Source organism: Pleurodeles waltl, chromosome 5 (genome assembly GCF_031143425.1).
Source record: "Pleurodeles waltl isolate 20211129_DDA chromosome 5, aPleWal1.hap1.20221129, whole genome shotgun sequence".
Taxonomy (NCBI): domain Eukaryota; kingdom Metazoa; phylum Chordata; class Amphibia; order Caudata; family Salamandridae; genus Pleurodeles; species Pleurodeles waltl.
In genome coordinates, this window is record NC_090444.1 from 1,771,101,307 (window position 1) to 1,771,111,556 (window position 10,250).

At 42.2% G+C, this 10,250-nt stretch overlaps 1 protein-coding gene across 1 annotated transcript in view; it reads left to right on the forward strand.

Moving 5' to 3' along the window:
* Positions 1–9,710, forward strand: part of PCARE (photoreceptor cilium actin regulator) — a 115,294-nt gene extending 105,584 nt beyond the window's left edge. The window contains exon 2 of the mRNA XM_069236202.1: positions 1,651–9,710. Within this exon, the coding sequence (XP_069092303.1) occupies positions 1,651–1,774 (124 nt within the window). The 3' untranslated portion in view covers positions 1,775–9,710. The remainder of the gene's footprint in view (positions 1–1,650) is intronic.
* The last annotated feature ends 540 nt before the right edge of the window (positions 9,711–10,250 follow it).

Below are 10,250 nucleotides of genomic sequence, written 5' to 3' on the forward strand. Positions count from 1 at the left end.
GTGCCCCTCACTGGCATTCCAATGTAGGCAAGCTGGACTAAGCCTCTTCCCGATGTGCCACAATGTTACATGGTTATGACTATGTTCTGTGAAATGAGTTACATTGTATTAATCTGAGATGGGAGGAGATCATCAACCATCTTCCGGCCTTCTTGGCTTCAGCGCACTGCTCATCATCAAAGATGCCCAAATCATTCTCCCATCGAGCTTTTAATAACTTTTTTTCGTCTTGACTTTAGGTAACGAGATGCATGGGTTTAGTAAATTGGTTGGGCACCTCCCCCATAAATTAATAGTCCAGTTTCTGTCAGTTCTCTCTGGATGCCCTGGGAAGAAAAGGTTTCACGTACCCTAATTAATATGCAGCGTCATTATGCCTAGGATTGTGTCTGGAAAATAAAAGAACTAGGCCCATATTTATACTTTTACGCAGTTTTGCGTCAAAAAAATTAGCGCCGGCTAACGCCATTCAGAAGCACCATGCGGGCGCCGTATTTAATCAATGACGTTAGCCGGCGTTAGCCGCCGGCGCTGCCTGGTGTGCGTTGAAAAAAACGACGTACACCAGGCAGCGCCGGCGTAGGGGGATATGGAGTTTGGGTGTGAAAAAATGGGGCAAGTCAGGCTGAGGCAAATTTTTCGCCTCAACCCGATTTGCGCCATTTTTTTCGACTCCCAACCCCCATAGAAATGACTCCTGTCTTAGCAAAGACAGGAGTCATGCCCCCTTGCCCAATGGCCATGCCCAGGGGACTTCTGTCCCCTGGTCATGGTCATTGGGCATAGTGGCATGTAGGAGGGCACAAATCAGGCCCCCCTATGCCACAATTTTTTTTTTTTTTAAAACACTTACCTGAACTTACCTTAATGTCCCTGGGATGGGTCCCTCCAGCCTTGGGTGTCCTCCTGGGGTGGGCAAGGGTGACAGGGGGTGTCCCTGGGGGCATGGGAGGGCACCTCTGGGCTCCTTCCGAGCCCACAGGTCCCTTAACGCCTGCCTTTTACAGGCGCTAAAAAACGGCACAAAAACGGCCGTACGTCTTTTTTTTTGACCCGCCCACTCCCGGGCGTGAATTTTGCCCGGGAGTGTAAATACGGCGCACATGCCGCGGAGTCCATTTTTTAGACGGGAACGCCTACCTTGCATATAAATAACGCAAAGTAGGTGTCCACGCTAAAAAATTATGCTAACTCCATGGACTTTGGCGCTAGACGCGTCTAACGCCAAAGTATAAATATGGAGTTAGTTTTGCGTCGGAATTGCGTCAAAAAAACGACGCAATTCCGGCGCAAACGGAGTATAAATATGCCCCCTAATGTCTAACTGACTGAAAGGTGGTACTGGCACTTGTGACTTGTCCTCTGTGCCCGAGCTGGACTGAACTTCCGTGCTGTCCGCTCGAGCTAGATTGTTCTGTCACGCAAGGTAAAAGTATTGCCATTTTGAAAAAATTAAGGAAATGACCCATGTTCTTCGGAGAACAGTTTTCTTTCTGCTACTCACTGTGTCTCTGAATTAATAAGTAGAACTGTGCCAATGGCAAAGCTTTCAGACTGTGAGGTAGCCTCATACATTCCATGGTATGCGACTGTGGCGCACTTATCTCTGATGGTGTTATCTTCTTAACATAAGCCTCTTTTCTATTTCAGTGCCGAGGACATTACTAACAGGGAAGGCGAAGAGGGCAGCAGAGCGCATGAGCAGAAGGGGATCGGCCGGGTCTCTTCCAACATCGAGCTTTGCATTGTGGGGCAGGGACTCCAGAAAGATTGACAGCCTGCGTGCATCCGCCCAAGGCCTATTAAAAGGAAAAATTGACGACTCTTTTTCACCAGATTACATAATTCGGAGAAACAACGGAAAGAATTGTGGAATGTCTGATTTAATCAAAAACAACAGTAAAAAAAGAGTTTGATTTTATGTATATGTTCAAAATATTTTATATTCCTAATAGCTTCATAAAGGATGTTGATATTTATTTCGCTCATATTCACCTTCATCTACTAACACCCGCTGCCTTCAGAAAGCTGAATGTGTCAGCACCACTTGCAGGCAAATATCTGAAGTGAGTGAAAAAGAAAAGGCAATACAAGTTATCACCATTGACTTAATGGACTCATTGATGAGAGCTACATTATGCTGTTAACTAACCCTTCTCCAGGAGGTATGTTAGTTCTTGCTATGCAAGAGCTTAGTGTCCACAAAGAAGCACCTTATTAAATAGGATAAGGAATTGTATACTGTACAGACTGGCTTTTTGAGAAATGTGGCATATAGTGATAGTGCGTATGAAGTGAAATCCAATTAGCTTAAAATCACATCTAAAGTTATAATTGAATGGAAATCTCTTCATTCATGATGTAATTCTCTGTGTGCGTATATTTACTAAGAATTGCTTTACACAACTTTAAGGAGGCCTGCATCATGTGTGTGATCATGTGGGATGTGTAGGAAATAACTGATGCTAGTGGTTAGGAAACGGAATATATAGAAGTGAAATGAAATAAAATATATATATATATTTGTTTTGGATTGTTACATAGCACTGACTGAGCTTTGAAGATGCTTGAGGGTGCTTGCAGATAAGCTTGGAAGCCATCCCAAACAGCTCTTTTACAGTGTCAGCTCTTGAGAGTGCTATGGCTTCTATGGGTATTAGCAGGTGGGAAAAGTAAAGGGTCCACCGTAATCACTGTATGCAATCTAAGGAAGTGTTTGGGCCAGAGTGCGGAGCCTTCTGAGAGGACTCAACTTGCCAAACTTTTTGTAAGGCTGGAGTTCTCATCGTAGGCATGCGGTTGGACAGTTGATGAAGAATGTCTAGGTGATACAATTCTGTGCCCCATGATGCCATCAGAAAGCATCCAAACTTCACCAAGTAGGTTCTCACAAACTGAATAATTGTGTCATAAAAATCCCCTGCAAGAGAGAAACTATGTACAAGGTCCAGGGATTCCATTTTGTTCCCCAGGATGCCATGCAACTCCCCCCTAACTGTCACCTAGGCAGTTATAGAGACATCATGCTCAGGACTAGCCTTAACTGTTGTTTTATATTATTTGTTACACAGCCTCCTGTTTCTCGATCTTTATTTTATTGTGCTTTAAAGTGTTTTCCCCCATTCTTGATAGCTGTAAATAAGAAACTTCAAGCATGTTCACGGTTAGTATTTATATTTATTACTTTTCTGTGTCTACATTATTTTGTGAGAGTAGAGGAGTTCTGAAGATCAAACCTTCTCAGGACTAAACACGTTTTAAGGTCTATGGTTGTCTCATGTTTCTACCTTAACCGATCCATTGGTTTTACTATGTTTTTCCCAGGTCTCAAATATCTAGTGGAAAGAGAACAATCAACATACTTGTTATCAGAATAGTCTTTGTTTTCTACCTGGAAAGACCAAGGCCTAGATTTACTAAGCCTTTGCGTCATCCTTATGTTATGCAAGGTGAAGTAGGCAATGCAAAGTCTTACTTGGAATTTACAAGCCACGCAATGGCAATGGGTATGGCTTTGTAAAAAACGTAACGCAAAACAGGTACTTTCGTTACGTCACATTTTCACTTGGGAGGCATACCATAGGTGCAGCATGTGCGTTCTTATTCTTCCATTCACTCTTTAGCACATTCCCAGATTTACAAAGACTTGTAAACCTGGGAAGGCGTCACAATTCTTCGCCATCCCAAGTGAGGCGGAATGAGGAGAAATATCTTTAGTCGGAGTGGGATTGTGGACCCTTTGTCAAGAGGCCCTTCGCCTCTGGACTTGGCTGGAACATCAGGGCATTTCCCTGGTGGTTCAACACCTGGCAGGCTCCTTGAATGCCAGAGCAGACGAACTCAGCCGACGATGCGTGGTCGATCACGAATGGCGTCTCCATCCAGAGGTGGCGCAAGGTCTCTTCCTGCAGTGGGGAGAACCTTGGTTAGACTTGTTAGCCTCCGTAGAGAACGTGCAATGTCATCTCTTTTGTACGTTGGAGTTTCCAAGGCGGCACTCGCTCTGCGACTCTTTTAGTCGCAAGTGGAATTCAGGCCTCCTGTATGCCTTTCCGCCTGTACCACTTCTGCCCAGAGTTCTGAAGAAGATCAGGCAAGACCGGGCCCAAGTAATACTGGTGGTTCCGGACTGGGCACGGAGAGTCTGGTATACAGAGTTCTTCAACATGGCCATAGTTCCTCTGATCAGACTGCCCCTTCGGGAGGATCTTCAGTCGCAGCAACAGGGAGGGTCCTCCACCCGAACATGTCAACTCTGCAGCTTCATGCTTGGAGATTGAGCGGCGACACTTGACGTCTTTCGACTTGCCACCCGAAGTCTGTGACGTTATCTTGGCAGCCATGCGTCCCTCAACCAAAACTGTATACACCTGTCGTTGGAAGAAATTTGTGGCATGGTGCATCGACAATTCTGTCGATCCTCTATCTGCTCCTCTTTCTCAAGTCCTTCTCTTTATTCTTTCCCTTGCCCGGCAGGGTTCCATCTCGGGCACTCTTAAGGGATATCTCTCTGCTATCTCTGCTTTCTTGAGGTTACCAGATCAGCCTTCCTTATTTAAATCTCCCATAGTTGGGAGGTTTCTTATAGGCCTCACACATCTCTTTCCTGCTATCCTATTCATCATGCCCCAATGGGATCTCAACCTGGTCTTAACATACCTTCTGTGTACCCGGTTTGAACCGCTTCACAATTGTCCTTTACAACTCTTAACTATCAAGACTGTCTTTTTAGTTGCCATTACTTCTGCCCGCAGAGTAAGTGAACTCTAGGCTCTGTCATCTAAGCCATCTTTTCTGTCCATACATCCTGACAAAGTGGTGCTTCACACGAGGGCGTCTTTTCTACCTAAGGTAGTGATACCATTCCATGTCGGACAGTCCATAACCTTGCCTACCTTTTATGCACCCCACATCCCTCTCATGAAGAGGAGAGACTCCACCGTCCGGACCCAAAAAGAGCGTTGGTGTTCTTTCTTGATCGTACCAAAGACTTCCGGGTGGACGATCAACTCTTTGTGGGATATGTGAGTACAAAGAAGGGGAAGGCGGTGCAGAAGAGGACCATTTCACGATGGGTACTCTTATGCATCAAAATGTGCTACGCTCTGGCCTCAAAGCAACCTCAAAAAGGTTTGCGTGCCCACTCCACCAGAGCTACTGCAGCTACCACAGCGCTAGCACGGGGCGTTCCAGTCCTGGACATGTGTCAGGCAGCGACTTGGGCATCTCTGCACACTTTTACCGAACACTACTGCCTGGACAATCAGGTCTGAATAGACGGCTACTTTGTCCGTTCAGTCCTGCAGGACTTCTTGGTGTGATCTTGGTTCGCAGTCCACCACCGGGGATGGTATTGCTCGAGTATCTATTAAAAGGTAAGGAATTTGCAACTAGAAGTCTCTATCAGATGTACAAGTCTCTTACCTTCGGTAACAACATACCTGGTAGAGACATATTCTAGTTGCAGATTCCTTACCGACCCGCCCATCCTCCCCGCACTGCAAACTGATTTCTAGGGACAGGAACTTTCCCTTAAGGGCCCTAGTTTTAGCGCACCAGTCTCAGTGTTCTTCATGGCTCCGCGCTACTGGCCTGGGAAGTCGTGAAAAGAAACTGACATCAGCAGGCCGGGGTGGCGCCTGTATACGACCGTGACATCATGGCGAGCACGATGCCAACGACGTCCGCGGAGCCGACCGACGCCACCTGATGGCGCGCACAGGTACTGCTTAAAGAAAAATCTCCGGGTCCAGTCTGACGCCTGGGAAATTCAAAGGTAGGGAATCTGCAACTAAAATATGTCTCTACCATATATATCGTTACCGAAGGTAAGTAACTTGTACATTAATTTGTCAACTGGATTGGTGACACTTACTGATGCTCCTATTTAAATATGGGATTTAGTTTTCCATGTTTCTCGGTCCTTGGATCTTCATTGACCGTCATAAAGGGTCCTGGCCAGTTGAATATGGATTACTTTACAAACATAATATCTCTTTGGAATACATTTTTACATACAGTGTCTACGAGAAGGCTACATTGATTTAATTTGTCTTTCTTTTTTTCCTTAAAGGGGTGAAATATAAAATAACTAAACTGCATCAAGGTGACTAGTCTGTCATTTTCGAAGGACGTCAATGAAAGCAGGGCTAGATACAGAGCAGATCACATAAGCTGAATAAGTAATTTGGTTACCCCCTTAATAGAAAAAACATTCCTGTGCCATATCAGTCGCTAAGGGCTGCCTGCTTCATGTGTCCATATTCTGTGCTGACTTTAGTGTGCATGGTCAGTTTTATTTTTCCTGCTCTTGTCGGTGGAGAAGATTTGTACTGCGTGGTATTAAGGTCTACCATGGAATTTACAGAAGATTCCACAATTGTTCAGCCAGTCACTCAGTCCCATAAGACACTGTGGAATTCTGTTTGAGCTCCATGTTACTTATGCGTGTTACCATTTACAAGTGTTTAGTGCATTTATGCATCTATGCATGTGTAAATATAATTCTAAAGTGCATTCCACAGATTTTTTTTCTTTTTCTCCATTGGAAAACTGAAACCCCTTCCAATAAACTCCCTCTAACTTTGGGGATGTTCCTTCCACTTTTCTGTCCCAAATGTGAATTTTCTCCCGCTTGTGACAGGAAGAATACATTTAGGGATGGATGTGTTCTAGACAACTGACTGCACATGTTTTGAAAATACACACAAATCAGCGAGTTTTGCATCCTGAGGCGGTTTACTCCCATATGGTGTTCCACCATGTTGATGCAATGTTGCATGTCATCAAATTCTTTAAATTGTCAATTAATTTAAACACTCCCTGCATTGTGCAAGGTGTCTCCTGCTTCATCTCAGTTCAACTGATTATATTTTAGGCAGATGATTACAATAAGTTGTATATGAAGAAGGTGGACCAGAGTATGATGCTATGGAGACATGTAGTGCTTTGTAACTCAATTGCAAAGGATTAGAGTTAATCAATGCGATAAATATATTTGTTTTCAAATAGTGAATAGCATCAACTTGGAAAAAGCTACAAGGCTGCATATACTTGCAGAGTTGCCCATATTATGTGAGAAACAAATATCCTCTGTCCAGAGGTGTGGAATTCAGCAAACTGTCTACTTGTCCATGGAACAGGTTGCTTCAAAAATCTACTTGTCCTGTAAAAAAAAACCTACTTGTCTCTTTGGTGCCATGTAGTGCAGCAACAAATTATGGCAGCAATCTTGTTATGTAAGAGCTCTGATAATAGCCTCTCTGATTATGCCAGGTTTAATACCATAGTAGGGCTTGAATAATAGCAATTTCAAGCCTTACTATAGCAATTTCCTTAATTTGCCACCTTTCCACAGATCTACAAACTGGGGTCTGAGCAGTAAGCAGTAGTTCTAGGGCTGGAATGGTTTTTAGTCTGTGCAAACATACTAACCTGCATGTTTTAAGGATTTTCACCAGCTCTTCTCTAATCTTTTCCAACACTGAGGAAGGTTGGATATTAACTCCTGACAAGGACAGAAGGAGACATTCTTCCAGGGTGGTTGGTGGGAAAGTAAGCTTGTAAACACACAATAGATGTTTGCATGAGCAAATCTACAGTTGCATATTTACTTGTGCTAAAATATATCTAACAAATATTTTCTAAGAATACGATTTCCTGGTCTACTTCTGTAAATTCTTATAAATTCATTAAACTCACTAATGCAAGTACACACACCATGGGTGCACGTTTGTAACTTTCTCTACGAATTGGGCCCCTAATTAGGTCTGGCATTGACCAAGACATTTTGGCCCAGTTTTACAAAAATCTGGCGCATCAGTACTGATACGTCAGATTTCTTATGCATTTCCCCCCCCCCACCGCTGCCACCTAATGACTCCATGGGTGCACCGCATTTCTAATACGGCGCACCATGGCGCATGTTAGGCCAATAGCATCAACATTTTTAATGCTATTGTGGCGCTTTGCTGCCATAACATTAAAAATGTTGACGCTAGTGCAGCAATGTGCAGGAAGCCCCATTGATTTCAATGGGTGCGTCCTTTTAACACCTGATTAGGCATTAAAAATGGTGCAATAAAATCTTGTAGATGTCATTGCACCATTTTTTGCAGGCCTCCTAACGCCGGAACGCCAACCCCCGCATACATTATGTCTGGCGCAGGCATAATGTGGTGCAAGGGGTGCAAAGTTGCGCAATACAAGCATTGCACCACTTTATAAATATGGGGGGTGATTTTTGCCTCGTTGAGCCACATTAGCATAAAAAAAATGGCGCTAATGTGGCACAAGGAGACTCTAAAGACTTGTAAATCTGGCCCTTTGTTTTTATTAAAATTCAATTTCTCTCTATATCCATCTATCGGCTGGCTTTACTGTGAGTGACAGCATTCTGCTCTTCCACGTTATGCATATTGGTACACAAAATAGTTTTGTTGAGTGCCAGGAACTACTGAGACAATGTGTGCTCTTTGAAACCAAAAGTTTTTTGTTGTTTTTTTGCCAGTGTTTATTACAATGGCAAGGGCCTGGCAGCTCCCACAACAATAAAGTGTTACAAAAAACCTGTCAGAACAAGACATGCATTGACAAAACCAAAAGACTGACCACCAATCTCGGATTGGTTAGATTTGCCAGTGGTTGTTTATTTTCATGTTTTCCATAATCTTGTTTAAAATGGTTACACTGATTTTACATTTTGAATATTTTTTGAAAATACTAGCATACATTTACACATTTTACTAAATAATGCTTCAAATAAATAGTACCTGAAATTTCACAGTAATTTAGCAAAACGTTTTATTCCTACTTGCATTTATTTCTGAACATTTATTTTTTAAAGCAAAAAAGAATCATCAATCTTGCTTACACGTTTCTGCAAGCATTTGCATCTAATCAGAGAGCATTCTGGGAGCATTATACATAGCCTCATATTGTTAAACTTCTCACATGTGTGTGTAACACAGTTTTTTACTGGAACCACTGTCAGCAGTGCACTGTGACCTTACAACGTTTATTTAAAGTGCTCACCATAATAATAAAGGCTTTGCATTGATGAACCATAAATACAACTTCAAACAGCATTTACATTTGAAAACAAATATTACCTCAACTGCAGACAGTTTCCTTTAATGTAAACTGGCAGCCAATGGGGTTAACTTGTTGTCCTTGACCCCAAAGATATGTCAGCTGCAAAGCAGGGTAAGTCTCCCTCTCTACATATTTACCCACATTCGCAGAATGTATAGGAAGAAGATACATTTTGTCACCAACCCTCTGTTACAGTAAGAAAGCCAGAATCTCCCTAATCGCTATTTGAACCATAATCAATAAGTTAACTGCTTGATAGTATTCCATTTCTCTGCATGATCCTCTTTTCTTCCTGCCTAATTTTCTATATTTTGTTTACATCTGAAACCCAACATTGTAAAAATATTTTGTATAATTGTTCTTATTTTTTTAAAGATTTGTTTTCTATGCTCATAAAATAAATAATGTCTTATATTTGTGATTGTAATTCTACTGTTGGTTGACTTTATATACTCTTGTATCTTGTTCACCAGTGTAGCACTGTGCATTTCTGGAGTTTTGTTTTGAAAAGTAATACTGCAGTTAACCACTATTCAGAGGTGTTAAACAATTGGTTCAGAGTGATTTCTTGCTACCCTAATGTAATAGTGATGTGCAAGCACTCTTTTCCTCAGTGTGCTCTTCAAAAATAAATTTGTTAAACTAACGACTACGCATCGTAACAACTTATATTTATTTGAATTGTCTTTAATTTGAGTGTGTTTTTCATCTATATGTCTAATTAACTTATATTTTGATAGCTGCACAATTGTAAGGAAGACTTCAAACTTTAATTTAATTACTCTAATGCCACTAGTCACTTCATTGCTTTAAACCGAGTTACCTTGTATTGGAAAGTACTATTGCAAGCTCCTTAGAATTTAAAGAAGAGTTCCAGTTTTTCCCAGGCATGCATTTACCACAAATGCCTTCACAATGCATGTAATCCAACGTGGACCTTTACAATGCATTGTTTTACATCTTTTGTACTTTACTGTATATTATTTGTGGCAACAACTGATCTTCAAATATATATATGTGTGTGTGTGCGTGTGGGTCTGTGTGTGCACGTGTGTGTCCGTGTTGCCCCCCTTTCATTAATTTAAATGTTTCTAAGTTTATGTATGAAAGTGTGTGTGTGTGTGTGTGTGTGTGGGTGTGTATATATATATATATAT